Genomic DNA, 15,004 nt, shown 5'->3' on the forward strand with positions numbered 1-15,004 from the left:
ATTAAATAGAAATGTTTCAAATAATAGAAGACATTTAAGGTATAAAAAGTATAATAGAGCATGCAAATAAACATGTGAGTACCAGTATTGTTCCAAAGTGCACATGACATATAGTCATAGTGCAGTTATGCAATTGTATAATAGCCTGCATATGGGATGACGACATGACACATTGTGAATGTGAAGCATGAAACTTCCAAGTAGCTACTCTTGAGTAGCAGCAGAAATACATCCATATATCATTTTATTTTATATTATTTATGTATATATAGGCCCTGTCTAAACTGGCTGCTCCTAAGATTTCATTGCAACTATTGTTTTTAGTGAATCAACTATTATTTCCAGGAAAAAAGATAATTTAGATACTATCCAGCACTTTCACCAGAATGTCCGACATTGGAATTTGTAACGAAAAGAATTGTTAAGGAAAAGAAAACGAATGAAACAGAAATGCAATATTTAGAAAATATGCTTAAAGTGATTTGTAATTTTTAGAGTAGACGTTTACATTTAATTTGTATTTGAAATCGATGAAATGCGTCGAAAGTGCGTTACTCGTTGTTAAAATGTATAAACATTCAGCTAGCAGCAGTGGAGCTGCATCTGTTCTGGCTCTGTCTCCCTCTAACATATCGTCTGTGCTCTGCTTGTGGCTTTTCGGCTAAATGAATGAACTTGCCCGGAGGATAAAGTAAAGCCCCGCTCGGTTTTTCGTTCTACATTTGTCGCCGTCATGTCTTTTGCTAAATAGGCTAGCTAAGTTAAGCTAATCAAGCTAGTTAGCGTGCTACATTGACTTTTCCTCAACACGAAGAAGAGGAGGGAGGACGAGTGTAATGTAACGCTATCCTGATGGCTTCTTCTTCTGCAGTTGAAAAAGGTTTGAATGCACCTCTTAGACCTGGTTCACACAACCCTATGGCTACTCATAGCCTCTGCTGCTAGCTAATATTTTCACCAGGGACAACAACTTAGTCATAAGACTGATTCGATCAATAAGACACACCCGTGTTTGGAAGGGATAAACCAAAATACTATACGTTTGATAGTCTCTTGTAACGTTAGAGAATATAATAGTAGGACAAATGCATCCCTAATCCCTTCATGAAAGTATGTTTTTTTTATTTTGTAGAGATTTTTTGCTATATCTTTTCGGGCCATTATAATAAAACCCACACTAATTTTGCCTTGGACACACCCCAGTAATGTCCAAACTATCTGTGTGCCTTTTGTTAAAGTAATTTTAAAAAGATTTGTTGCTAAGAACAGTTAACTAATACAACTTTTTCTTACTTAATAGCGACATGGCGTGAAGGTGACACTTGTCTGGCTCCTGACCTGAGAAATGGCTACCTGCAAGAAAACAACATTAAGAGACTGACTTCCACCTCTCATAATAATGGTACCACAGCGTCAGTGGTTTTCACTGACAATAGTAAAGATGCAGAGGAGGAAGAAAAAGAAGAGGAAGAAGCTGTACCTGTCTCGAAACTCACGAGACCAGGCTTGAATCACTTTACCCAGGAGAAACCTTTGTTTCCCGGCAGCATCACAGACACCAGGGTATGTGTCCCCTTACAGTTGAGTGATAATGGGGACAGAGTTCCCTACACAATCAACAGATACCTGAGAGATTACCAGAGAGAAGGTATCAGGTTCATTTACAACAATTACATTCGTTCCAGAGGTTGTATCCTTGGGGACGACATGGGCCTGGGAAAAACTGTACAGGTACAAAGTACATTAGGTGCACATCTATTTTCAGATTTTTTTTAGATGTCTGCATGCTTTTCTCACATGCCTCTCTCTCCACCTATATTAACTTGTCTTAGGTCATTGGTTTCCTTGCTGCTCTATTGAACAAAACAGGCACATGGGAGGACATCAAGAACAACAGGCCTGAGTTTCTACAGAGTCAGATGCCCTCCAAGCAAAGTAAACCCAACAAAGTGCGTATTGAAATAAGCTAGTTACAAATGGACATTTCATGAATCATAAAAAATTAGCTGGGTAAATTAAGCATTTTTTTCAACTACCAGGCACATTCAATCATGTGCAACAATCATGTGTTCATCCTCACAATTTTTGTATTTTGGTATTTCCATGAATGGCTCTAGGTGTTCCTCATTGTGGCCCCACTGTCAGTGCTTTATAACTGGAAAGACGAGCTGGACACATGGGGTCACTTCCAGTGTGTGGTGGTCCACGGTCTGAGGAAAGAGGAGGAGCTGGCTCGCATCAAGAATGGACGCATCGAGATCGCTCTCACTACCTATGAAACTCTGCGCCTTTGTCTGGATCAGTTTAATAAGTAAGAACCATGCCCGACACACCCACATACGCATTTGTAAACATTAAATGTATTTCTTAAATATGTGATGTGACTTAAATATACCTTTACGCTCTCTCTGCAGCATAGACTGGTCTGCTGTGGTTGTGGATGAGGCCCACAAGATAAAAAATCCAAACTCTCAGATCACTCAGGCTATGAAGGATCTGAAATGTAAGGTCAGAGAGCTTTTTGTTTGTGTTGTCATTTCATTATGTTATTACTAGTGGTTAACTCGAAAGTCTGCACTCAAGCGGTCTTCATCTCTGCTCTATTTACAGTAGATTTAATTGTACTGCCATCATGATGAGCTGCTTAAACAAAGTTAGCTTAGCTTTGCGTTGGCCATGCTTTTGATGCTTATGATGCCACTTCTATTTTCATCAGATAAGAGTTGGCCTCACTGGCACCGTCTTACAGAACAACCTTGAGGAGCTGTGGTGTGTCATGGACTGGTCGGTTAAGAGACTTTTATATTACAGCACATTTGTAATTTGCATAGTTAAGAGCACATTTCAGTCATTTTGTTCCCTGTTAAGGAAGTCATGTGATTGTTGAAAATAGCTTTTAGTTTTTTTATATACTTCTTATTCTATTTAGGGCCATACCTGGTTGTCTCGGCAGCTTAGGAAATTTCAAGAACAAGTTTTCAGATCCAATTGAGCAAGGGCAGAGGCACAGTGCCACCAAACGTGCCCTCGCTATAGGGAGGAAGACTGTCAGGGCCCTGGTGAAGAAGATTTCCTGCTGGTTCCTCAGAAGGACTAAAGCTCTCATCAGGGAACAACTGCCAAAGAAGGACGACAGAGTAAGATTGTTGAAGTCAAACCAAACCATCAGGATGAATGTCTATGATGTCTGAAAGCGACGCTCAAAGAAACTCTGTGATGTTGTGTTTTCTCCTAGGTGGTGTATTGCTCTCTGACAGACTTTCAGCAGACAGTGTATCAGACGGTGCTGGAAACTGAAGATGTGACGTTAATGCTGAGGTCTTCAGAGAAATGTGACTGTCAAAGTGGACGCACCCGCGGAAGCTGCTGCTATGAAGTCAGTGCGCCACTTTCAATATTGTGTGCCTTTTGTATGCCGTGCATTGTAATTGTAATTGTTGGTTTAAGTTCATAAGGATTGATTTGTTTTCCACAAATCTGAAATGAGTGATATCCATCTCATAATTGACCCATATGTGAACAGCAAAATCGGTTTCTTTTATTGCAGACAAACGCGGAAGGTGCACAAATGAAGGGGCTGTACTTCAGTTACTTGGCCATATTGAGAAAGGTTGCCAACCATGCAGCACTGCTTCAGTCCACTGCAGGCTCCAGCAAGAAACAGGTAGTGCTATAACTGATTTACTACACTGGTTCATTAGAGCCATCACCTGGACAGTTTTTCCAGACTGAGGTCATACCTTCTGGTGCCGACAACTCTTTTGTGTCTCCCAGGAGAAGTACGTGGGTGCCATCTGTGCAAAGGTATTCCAGAAGTTTCCAGACTTTGTGCAGAGATGCAAAAACGAAGCATTTGAAGCTTTGTCCGACCCGATGTACAGTGGAAAGATGAAGGTATAATTTGGGAACAAAGGCTTAATCTCATACTCATTATTGTCTGTTTCAGTGTGATTGAACAAATCTGTGTTCCTTTCAGGTTTTACAGAAGCTGCTGAAATATTACCTGCAAAGGAGAGATAAAGTGCTTCTTTTTTCTCTCTCAACCAAGGTGAGAGCTGTGTTTGTGTGGGCACCTGGTGTTTACTGAAGTAAGAATGTTTTTGAGTTTGTGTGTTTGCAATAGTGGTCGTAAAGATATGATGTGAGAGTTGGATAAGCAGCATGCTGAGATGTTTTCCTAAAGGAAAATGCCTTGATGCTTACAGAGATGTAATATAAAAATCTGAGTTAAGACTTAAGATTCACAATGAGACGAGTTGAATCTTGCAACTACTTTGAGACGACATGCATCGGCTCAATAGCAACAACTTTCTTTACTCCTTTTGTTGTTGCAGGATATAGTTTTGAAATTTGAATGAAAGAAATTACGGGAGGATCAATAATTCAGAGCCGTCCACGAAATGGCCATCCATAGACCCCTCTTTTGTCTGACACCATCAGCCAGCTTGAGTCGAGCTGAGCCAGTTCACATCGCTGCAACCTTTCCCTGCAATGTTCTAAAGCGTTTTCATCTTGCCGCAAATCTTTGGTCTGAACTGGGCTTTAGATCTTTAAACCCAGTGTTATCCACTCAGCCTTTCAACAATAACAGGCTTGAACAAACACCCTTAATTGCCACTGATGTTAGAGCAGATTACTTGTCAACAGAAAAAATAGTAGCAGGAGGCATTTTCTGCTGACATAGATTAATAAGCAAGGGCAATTAGAGTTTTAAATATAATTAGACTGTCTAGAGTCTAATGGTTGCTGTCACCTGAGATAGTATGATAACAATACTGACTGCTATGAGTTTATATTTATATCGCTTATGTTTTGCTTTTTTGGTAATCATAGAGTCCATACAGTTTTTATCGTGCAAGACCCGTATATTATATCTATAAATACTTAAGCATGGGGATATCAGTTTATTTTTACTCTACGTAACGTTTACAAACCCTTCAACCTTGACGATAAGTGAATTTATATTATACATGTAGAGCTGTCAGTTTTACAATGGTTGATTTGAACCCTTCTCATTGTTTGTTGTGTTTTGAACCTGTCAGCTGTTGGATGTGCTGGAGAGCTACTGCATGGCGGAGGGGATGGACTACAGCAGGCTGGACGGAACCACCAAAGCCAAAGAGAGAGTCCAGCTTGTCAAAGAGTTCAACGGCTCCTCTCACATCAACCTCTGCCTGGTTTCCACCATGTGAGTCAAACAATAACAGTCATATGAGTAACATTTTCTCAGATTTTTACATTTACAAAACCAGTAGTGGTGCTTATTTTTAAACCTTGAATCTGTGGATAACTGGCTCTTTGTTCCATCAGGGCGGGTGGTCTTGGTCTTAACTTCGTAGGGGCCAATGTGGTTGTGCTCTTTGACCCCACATGGAACCCAGCCAATGACCTCCAAGCTATTGACAGGTAAGTTGTGGGCCATATCTTAACTTTACAAAGTTTTTAATTCTGTTGCTGCTTCTCTTCGACTGGCTTCAAAAAGAAATGTAGCTACCAGTAAAAGGTACCTAGTCATATCTCTGCTGGCTGATAGCACATGCAAGCATAACGGCTTTTTACTATTTATATGCACGATGCCTGTGTATTGATGTGTTTGTGTCTCTCTTCAGGGCTTATCGTATTGGCCAGTGCAGGGACGTGACTGTTCTCAGGCTGATCTCCTTGGGGACTGTGGAGGAGGTTATCTACCTCAGACAAGTTTACAAACAGGTACCAAATAATAAGCGCACACACAAATCAGATAATAAGGGTTTATTGTTACCAGTTCTTCCAAATAATTAAGCCTTTATTAGTCCCACAATGGGGAAATTATTTCTCTGCATTTAACCCATCCCGGAGGAGCAGTGGGCTGCAACGAAGCGCCCGGGGAGCAACTTGGGGTTAGGTGTCTTGCTCAAGGACACCTCGGCATGTTGCCGGTAGAGGGGTTTGAACCACCAACCTTGTGGTTACGGGACAAGCGCTCTACCTCATGTGCCACAACTCAGCGCTCTCTGTCAGTATCTCTGTACATAATGTACTTTTTCTGCGCCGCCTTTTCCCATCCTCCAGCAATTGCAATGCTCAGTTGTGGGCAAGGAGAGTTCACGGCGGTACTTTGAGGCAGTGCAGGGGCATGGCGTCCACAAGGGGGAGTTGTTTGGGATCAAAAACCTCTTCAGGCTGCAGACCAAAGGGACATGCCTCACCCGCAAGATACTAGAGGTTAGATAGCCAGCACGTTTGTTTTTCTGTTTGATTGATGATGTGTTCTACTGTGGCCTACTGTCTCAACTCACCTCCTCCCGCTGATTCATGTCCCCAGTCACAGCGCAAGGTCTCACAAAACAGTCAAGAAAACTTATTTGGAATTTACTCATAAGTGCTCATATGGCAGTAGTAATGTGTCTTAACTCTAATTATTTTTGTCTGATATAGGAATTAGAGAGGCATGTTGCACTTACTGTTATTTCTTCAGTATCAGAACGTCTAAAAATAACATGTGCTGATGATAAAAACTGGCAAAAATGAAAACTAAAAGTATTTTGTTGATGTTTGTAAGATTTATTTTACAATGATGGGTTTTGATAAATCTGTGTCTCACTTTCAGCGAGAAGGACAAGTGGAGGCCGGTGTAATGACCAGCAGCACACACACAGGCGAAGAGAAGGAGGAGGAGACAAAGGCAGCTAGCGTGAGTAACTCTGCTGTTCTCAGAGACCCAGAACATTAGGGCACTCATCTTCCCATCCGTCAGTCCGTCTTCTCTCCCGGGCGACCCACTCATCCTCCCTTTCCCATGTGAACGAGTGGATACCTCAAATGGGGACCTTCCTGTCCGCCAGTCAACCAACTCACGCAATCTCATTATACTTATTCTGCTTTAGCTCAAACTCTTTTCTTTATTGCTTCCTCCATTCTTCTATGTCGTGTCATCTTCTGGTTTATTCCAAAACGCCCCATTTATGAGGAAAAATGATTCTACTATGACAAAATTGTCAAAGTGAGATGAGCCAAAATCGTTCTCGTCAGTATCACATACTCACCCCGCTGTAGGCTTTAAAGTTGGCTGTAAAAAGTTTGTAGTTTCCTTACAGCAGTTGTGGTTAGCTTGAGTCCAGTTACAATAGATTTATACGGTGCTTTTTTATAGTGGGAAAAAGTACAAAAAATATAAATGGAAATCTCTAAAACTACTTCTGTTTTAGTCGCCATATCTTCAGCAAAATATAGCTCAATACTCTGCCATTATGTCACAGCATCTTCATCCTCAGACTGAAAAGCTCCATTGAATTAGTAGTGTCTGCCTAAACTGAGTGTGCAAATTATTGTGCAGTGTTTTTTTTTTTTTTTTTTTTTTATATACAATTAAAACCTGCAATAATTGCAACTGGCTGATTTGAAGCCGACCACTGCTCCTGTTCTTTGTGTGAAAACTACAGACTTTTTACGGCCCAATCAAGCACTCCGGGCGTAAGTATGTAATACTCTTCCAAAAAACACAAATAAATAGATTTTGGGTGGAGTATAATTTTAAGGCCTAACATCTCAATTTGTTGTATTTTAGCAAAACTGAAGGATGAAGTTCTCTCATTCTGCTTCTCACTCCCACTCTGATGCTGTGTGAAACAGCTGGATGTAATTACTGATGTGTCCTAATGGAAGGAGCAGACCACACTGAAGCCTATCTTCTGCTTTTCAGCTATTTATTTACATAGTGATACCCCTTATCATCCCGTTCCCAGCCGGGTCCTTTTTACAGGGCTGCTGCTCCACTGAGGCCTTTCAGATTCTTTCTAAAAACACAGAATACACTGGGGTGCCTTAACACGCACACAGAGAGGCTGGAGGCGTGTAAGCACCAACACGCACACTAGTACAGCAGAATTGGGGAAGAGTCATCTAGCTGTCAAATTGTTGTGAAATTAGAATCTCAGTTGGTGGTCATTCCCATAGAGGCACATTCATATAACTCAAGGAAATGTTATGACCCCCATGTTTTATTCTTATAACTCCATGTCCAGGGCCAGATGTCACATTGATTTTTACTGTGATTTATTGTTACGAACATCTGTTTTGTATTACACAATATAATCTAACATGGGCTGGTCCAAAGAAAGATGGCACAAAGGGTGTGTAGCAAAATCATTCTCATACAGTTATTTTAAATGAACTAAAATGTGTTCCTTGCTTGGCTTTTTATGCCAATCAGTCTTTACTTTTCTTAAGCTGCTTGTTTTATCCTTTTATTTAAGGAACCTGGAGACCCTCCGCCTACAGACGGCTCTGTAACCAAACATGGACCCGCCAAGGAGAACAGAGATGCATCGAAAGTCCCCAGAGGGGTGTTGGACTTCAGCAGTGGAAGTGAAGAGGATGAAGATGAGCAGGGTCTTAAGAGGAAGGCATCAAACCCCAGTGCAGTGGATGGCAATGAGACTGAGAATGCTGCCACTGGTCCTGGTCGAATGAGTCTCCTCCAGCACGGTTTCTCCAAGCTCCTCGAAAGGGTCAAAGGAAAACCAGAGTTAGCAGAAGGGGACAGTAGTCCGGGTGTCGATGAAAGCCTCTCTGAGGAAGATGCTGAGGATCAAAAGATGGAGAGTACCTTCTCTACTAGAAAGACCTCCAATACTAGAAATGCTGCAAGCTGTCTCTCTAAATTGGGACTGAAAACGTGTGACATCTCTAGCGGTTCAGACAGAGAAGACAGGGAGAAGGGAGGTAGGGGGAGACAAGAGAGGTGTTCTCTGTTAAAACAAAGTGTTGCTACTGTAAGAAAGAGAAACGGCCTGAAAGGGTGGACAGATAACAAAACTACAGTGGATGAGGAAATTGATGAAAACTCCTCATCAGACGGAAAGAAACCTCAAAAGCTTAAAACTCCAGTTCCAAAAGTGCACTGCTTAGAGGGTTGCTCAGATGAATCTGAGGACTTGGACATAGAGGCAAAGACTTTGCCCAAGAGGGACGCTTTAAATTCACTTGGTGGAGGAAGTTATCGTGGGAGAGGAAGGCTAGACCGCAACAGAAAGAGGCAAAGTGCCAGTGTTAAAGGCAAGGCCAGATCCAAATACACAGAAGACATAGAGTCAGTCACATCATCAGAGGATGAATACGCCCCTGTTAAGAAAGGGAGAACTGCAGGATGTCACTTTACATCTCCACAGAAAGAAAGATCTAGAGTTCAGTCGGCAAAAGATGAGCAAAGAGCTCCAACAACCAACAGGACGCCCAAAGCTGTTTCATTTACAAGTTTAAGAAATCAGACGTCCCCTGTATCAAAAGGAAAGCAGGGAACTATCGACAGTGTGCTAGGTGAGATTAAGTACCTATTTTAATATTTGCTAATATATTTCAGAATCAGTTTCAACATTAATGATGTATCTTTCTGTCTAAAGGTGGCGTACAGGAGGTGGTGTACACCCACTCTAACCAGCGCGTAGTGGGGGGGAGCAAAGCAGAGGAGAGGATCAGCAGAGCTGCTGTACGAGACGTGTTTGAGCGCAAGATGTACTCTCAGCTCCCGGCCAATCACCTTCTAGGAACCCAGGAGGTACATACTGCCTTAACATTGGTCCGGTTCAGAGATTCTTCCAATGTATAATATTGCTGTTGTATCTTGCCATCTCAAATTAGATTAGATCAATTAAATTAAATGTTAAAAGCTTCACAGGAATATGTTTTTGTGGGAGACCATGGCAGGATTACTCAATATTCTACAGACCTCATCGTCAACTCTGTCATTCGGGTCTGTTTTCTACCAAAGCATGTCTGGCAATTGCATATTGGCATGCAGATTAAGCCTTGCCAATACTGTATCAGACACACATGCTCACTGTGATGTCAGAGTGGATGTAAACACATAGTCAGGTCACCTATATTCAAATATGTGGTGTTACATCCACTATCATGTCAACATAAGCCTGAACATCTCAGCCAACAGTGCTGACGGGTGGGGAGGGACGGAGAGGTGTTTGATTTTTAAAGTGTAATTATTTGACATGATACAAATCTCTTGTTTGATTAAACCAGAGCTTGTCGGCGAGCTCACCAGACAGTCAGCCCTGCCCTCCTCCTGTCAGACCGCAGAAGCCCAGTGTGGACCATCCAGTCACCTTCACCAACAAGAGTGTGCACCACACCAGACACACCACCTTCATCATCGGAGAGACTCCACTGGCCATACGCAGGTACTGAACCAGTGTCAGAGGAAGTGAGGTGAAGAGGAAAGAACCGAGGCAATGAGGAGGCTGAGAGTGAAAAAAAAAAAGTCATGGGTAGACTTACTGAAGGAAAAGTGACGTATGATAAGGGGGGCTGCATTGTTTGGATGAGAATAAATCAGGCAAGTGGATGAAAGGAGGAAAGGGGTTGTAAAGAGTGAAGTCGGAAGAGAGGAATTCCTGGCAGTGTAGGGAAGTAGGCCAAAAGTTACCACAGATATGGTGTTGAGCGCCCCCACATGGGCCTCAGGAATGTGTGTGTGTGTGTGTGTGTGTGTGTGTAGCCAGAGACCACCTCTGAGCTTTTCCCTCCTACCCACCTATTTCCCAGCATCATGCCAAAGATTACCCAGTTATGTTCAGGCCCAACAGTGCAAGAGTTTTTCCCCTCCACAACCACAGCCCTCCCGAGACTAACCAAAAATGATCGCCCGAGGACTTTTCCAAACCCACACCGATGAACACACAGGCCCTAACAAGCATTTACATACAGACACACAGCACTAGAATACACACCTACGTCCTGCTGCATCACCTCCGTCCCCCTACCTTCCCAAACACTCGTATATAGACACCTTTATGGCTCCGATCTCATTTCCCAAGAAGAAGACTGAATCTCTGCCCAGAAGCTCACCACGGAGTGAAAATACACACCAGTCGTATTATAGTGCCTCAATTTACCTTGCTTTGTGCTGCTGTTTCTTATATTTGTTGTTTTTCCAGTGAAAGCCAGAAGTGATTATTAACATCACCACAGAGCTGCTGTACCACCAGTGACTTTGAAGTATTTCTGTACCAGAATCTGGTTTGGTTAGACCAAAGTTTTAATGACTGCATCAGAGCTCAGGAAAAACACCACACACTGCATGGCTGTCTGGATATGAGCCTGAATATGTGAAGAACTATTAATCTTCACTGACCTGCAGTTCATTGATAGACAGTATAAGCCTTGTGGTTTTTCTAAAGACGTTGTTTTATGTGTGATTCAACGTATCTTACTGTATGCTCACATGTGCCAGATTTAGGCCTCGTACTTCTAACCGTGCGTGTGTGAACATAGTGTTGAATTGATGTTAGTTTAAAAATAAACACATCTTTTGTGCGAGGATGTTTTTTAACACTCATTTCCGTCTCTGCGTCCTTGGTGTGTTCCGTGTGTATTGCAGGCAGCAGCTGGAGGAAATGGCAGAGAAATTCAAATTTCCCTCAGTCCATCAGTTTGCAGTGGAAATTCTGGGAGGAAACTCAACCCAGAGACTGTCCTGGCTACGAGAGTATTATGCTACATTGAACCACCCTGACCTGGTCAACACCGTCACAAACAACTTTCCACAACCTGATTCAGCACAGACCTCCTCTTCAACTGTTACCTCCTCAACATCCTTCAAAACGACCGCAAAATCTCACACACATACCCGAACCCCACAAAAGGATGTTCCAAAAGCCAAAACAAAGGCTAAACACACTGAGAAGAATCCTGAACCCAAAACTGAGCCTGAAGCCTCACACAATGTTCCCATGTCACAGAAAAAATCTAGACACCCACAAAATGATGTTCCCAAACCCCAGACAAAGCAGAGAAACCCACAAAATGATGTTCTATCACCCCAGAAAAAGCAAAAGAGCCCAGAAAAGAATGTGCTAGAACCTCTAAGCGATGTTCGGAGGCGTGAGTCAGAGGAGCAGGAGGAGACGGCCTGCAGTGCCAGAGGACATAAGAGGACAAAGAGGGGTAGTGTTTCTAGTTCTGGAGCCTTCAGAGCTGGTGGTGGTCTTGGCTTGGATCAGGCCAGCAGCAGTGGTCTGGGGTCTGGGGAGGCTACGGCTTTCCAGAAATGCACAGACAGACGTATCCCTTCTTCTCCGGACCTCAGCCATGGCAGGTCCACCATGTTATCCAAACCCCCAGAACAGGGAAGGGAGAAAGAGCAAAAAATGTCCTACAGGAGAAGTGAACCTTTTCAGGGTCAGGGAGATAATTCTTTACCTGAACAGGCCAAGTCCACCTCCAGAAATCGTTCCCTCCTCACAGATCTGATAGGAGACACCTCAATCCTTGACGATCTGTTAAAACCCAGACCCAGGGGTGCACAACAGAGGGGCACCCCGAAAACACCCCCCACACTCTCGTCTGTGTCAGTAAGCACATGTCTCACCACACCTTCTCCATCCAGAATCACTCCCAATACTGACTCTGGTTCTGCAGGCCTCCTAGACTCTCCAAACAAACCACCTGTACACCAGGTGGTACCAAAGGGCAGTCGCAAAGACTTCTGGGACATCCTGAATGAGGGTAACGAGGAGAGCATCAACAGGTTAACGGACCCGGCCGAAGTGCAGAGGGTTTGCATCAACACTAAGTTTGCAGGTCGAGGTAGGTCTGGAGAAGAGGAGAGCAAGAGTCTCTGGAAGACGAATGAGAAGTTCCTGTGGAAGAAATAATTCAGAAGAGACAATAAGATTGTGTTGAAAGTTTTCATCTCTTTCCTTTTTACTTTTTCGGTTCTAAAGGAGATGTTTATAAATTCAGAATGGATATTTAAAGCAGGTTTTTCTGCTTTGAGTTTTCTTAACAGATTGTATTATTTTTAGATGTCACATTATTTTTAGAATGTCTATTTTTTTATTTACTGTAATAATTTGAAAATATTCAGTGTTCATTGAATTAGTGTGTTACTACCATAATGCTGACTGTTACTTGAATAAACAGGGTGTAAATCACTCTGGGAATTTAAAACTTTGTATATTTTATTGAAGTTATTGCCCTGTTTTTTTTTTTGCTTTTTTTCTTAAAGAAAATACTCCTAACACACATAACCTAGCTGACCCCAAAGTCAACACAGAGGCATTTACTCATATAAAAAGTATGGAAACAAAGCTCAAAAGAAAAAGTCACAACAGCAAATATGTAATTTAGGGCTGCAACTAACAATTACCTTCATTAGCGATTAATAGATGGCCTGGAAAAGGTCATAGAATACTGAAAAGCGTCCATCACAATTTCCAAAAGTGAGTCTTTAATGATTGCTGATCAACTTATTGTTTCAGCTCCAATATTCTGTAAAACATATTTGTGTGTTGATGCTTCTTGTTTGCGTAGTTATAAAGTAGTTATAGGTCAGTGTGCTCAAACTGTCTCTACACCTGATATGATGTTAAGAGGATGACAGAGAAAACCCAAGCCGCTGAAGGCACTAGCCATTATCGTTATTGGATACCATGACTGCCACCCGGCCCTGCAGAGATATCACTTAAAACATCCCTAATGGCTGTTATGTCTCCGTCACTCTGAACACCTCGCTGCCTCCCACTCCCCGTGAGTGTGCACATATTGTGTAGATGATGTGGTTTCCCTGCACAGTGTTCTTTACGGTAATCTGATAGTCTGCGGCCTCGGCTCAGCTCGGCCGCAAGCTCCCCCCTCCCCCTCAGAGTGAAGGCTGCTGGACTATTAGTGAAATAACAATAAGCAGTTTAAGACTTAGTGGAGCTGTGAGAGAAGAGGGACGGGGACTCGTTCTCACACCCGTCCATCCACCTGTCCTCTCACACGCTTAGCTAAAGTGTGTTTCAAACTCCGCTGACAGAATCATTTGCACTTCTCCCAAAAAGCCCCCCAAAATGTTGACATATCAAACTCCTAGCTTTGCTCTTAATGTGAAAACAAATAAAGTCCACACATGAGAGCGCGTGCATGTGCTGAACCGCCGAGCTGTGTTTGACCTCTTTCAGCTGTTGCACTGAAGTAAATAGAACCCCAAAGAGAGCTGCTCTGTGCAAGGGTTGTGTTTTGTTTAGGCAGAAATGAGAAAGTGCTGATGGCTATCAACAAACAAGAGAAAGGACTACGTGCCTCAACAGAACACGCAGCTCTGTAAATAGTAGGTGCGTGTGTGAGCGCGTATGCATGTAGACCTTCTGGGTGGTAGATCACTACTATCTTCACACACACACACACACACACACACACACACACACACACACACACACACACACACACACACACACACACACACTCGTATACCAAGACCACACATCTGTCACACCTGTTCAAAGCACAGACAGAGGAGAATAAAAAGCCCTTTCTCTTATCCCACACCCTTCCCTCTCTGCTTTGAGATTTGCAGATCCCTATCTGTCTTTTTTTGTGGTCATAGTCTGGTTGAAGTGAGATTGCAGAGGGGCTTAGCAATTTCACTGACAATAGAAAGGCTCGCCAGCTGACTGACAGCGGTTGGAGGCTAATGGAGGCCAGCTAACATGGTTCAGTGGTAGACAATGCTAACTGCTGGTTTCTGTTAAGGATCTGGAGTGAGACTTAGAACCACCATGAGTGATCGGTGACAATGTCTCAAGTCAGTCTTATGATTGTATTTTATTTTATTACATGCCGTGGTGCAACTTGCCAAACCTTGAAAGAGTCAGGAGCGTGTTTTTCCACTTCTGCCATTAGCGTCTCCTCTCTTTGTGTCAAGGCCAGGGTGTGAAGTCTGTTTATATTTCCTGCCACTACAACCTGGGTGTCTGTGAGTCTGTTATAAACCGGACAGTCAGACAGAGCGGCATAGGGGCGGCCCTGGCGATGTAGGTTTATTTGCAGAAGTCAGACTGTGACACTTAGTTTGATTTGATTTGTAAAAAGCTGTGAATGAGCGCTGACCCATGCTGACCCGGGCCTTCAGTCATCTTTGGCTCAGGTTTCCTTACATTCACTCTGCAATGTGTTAAGAAGGTCTGCGGACTGTCACTGATTAAGAACTAGTACAAATGCGTAAATGCAAAACTGTGAAATAAAACGT

General features: G+C 42.8%; 1 protein-coding gene across 1 annotated transcript; it reads left to right on the plus strand.

The window, feature by feature from the left end:
* The first annotated feature begins 620 nt into the window (after positions 1 to 620).
* On the plus strand, positions 621 to 12,891 carry ercc6l2 (excision repair cross-complementation group 6-like 2). Its single transcript, XM_054610519.1, has 20 exons — positions 621 to 880; positions 1,301 to 1,731; positions 1,833 to 1,949; positions 2,118 to 2,311; positions 2,415 to 2,508; positions 2,717 to 2,784; positions 2,930 to 3,137; positions 3,236 to 3,376; positions 3,548 to 3,664; positions 3,775 to 3,894; positions 3,977 to 4,048; positions 5,043 to 5,188; positions 5,311 to 5,406; positions 5,610 to 5,709; positions 6,052 to 6,204; positions 6,590 to 6,673; positions 8,235 to 9,297; positions 9,381 to 9,535; positions 10,015 to 10,172; positions 11,372 to 12,891. The coding sequence occupies exons 1-20, from the start codon at positions 853 to 855 to the stop codon at positions 12,645 to 12,647; spliced, it is 4,821 nt and encodes a 1,606-aa protein (XP_054466494.1). The 5' UTR covers positions 621 to 852; the 3' UTR covers positions 12,648 to 12,891.
* Positions 12,892 to 15,004: the final 2,113 nt, after the last annotated feature.

Source organism: Anoplopoma fimbria, chromosome 13, assembly GCF_027596085.1.
Source record: "Anoplopoma fimbria isolate UVic2021 breed Golden Eagle Sablefish chromosome 13, Afim_UVic_2022, whole genome shotgun sequence".
Classification (NCBI taxonomy): Eukaryota; Metazoa; Chordata; class Actinopteri; order Perciformes; family Anoplopomatidae; genus Anoplopoma; species Anoplopoma fimbria.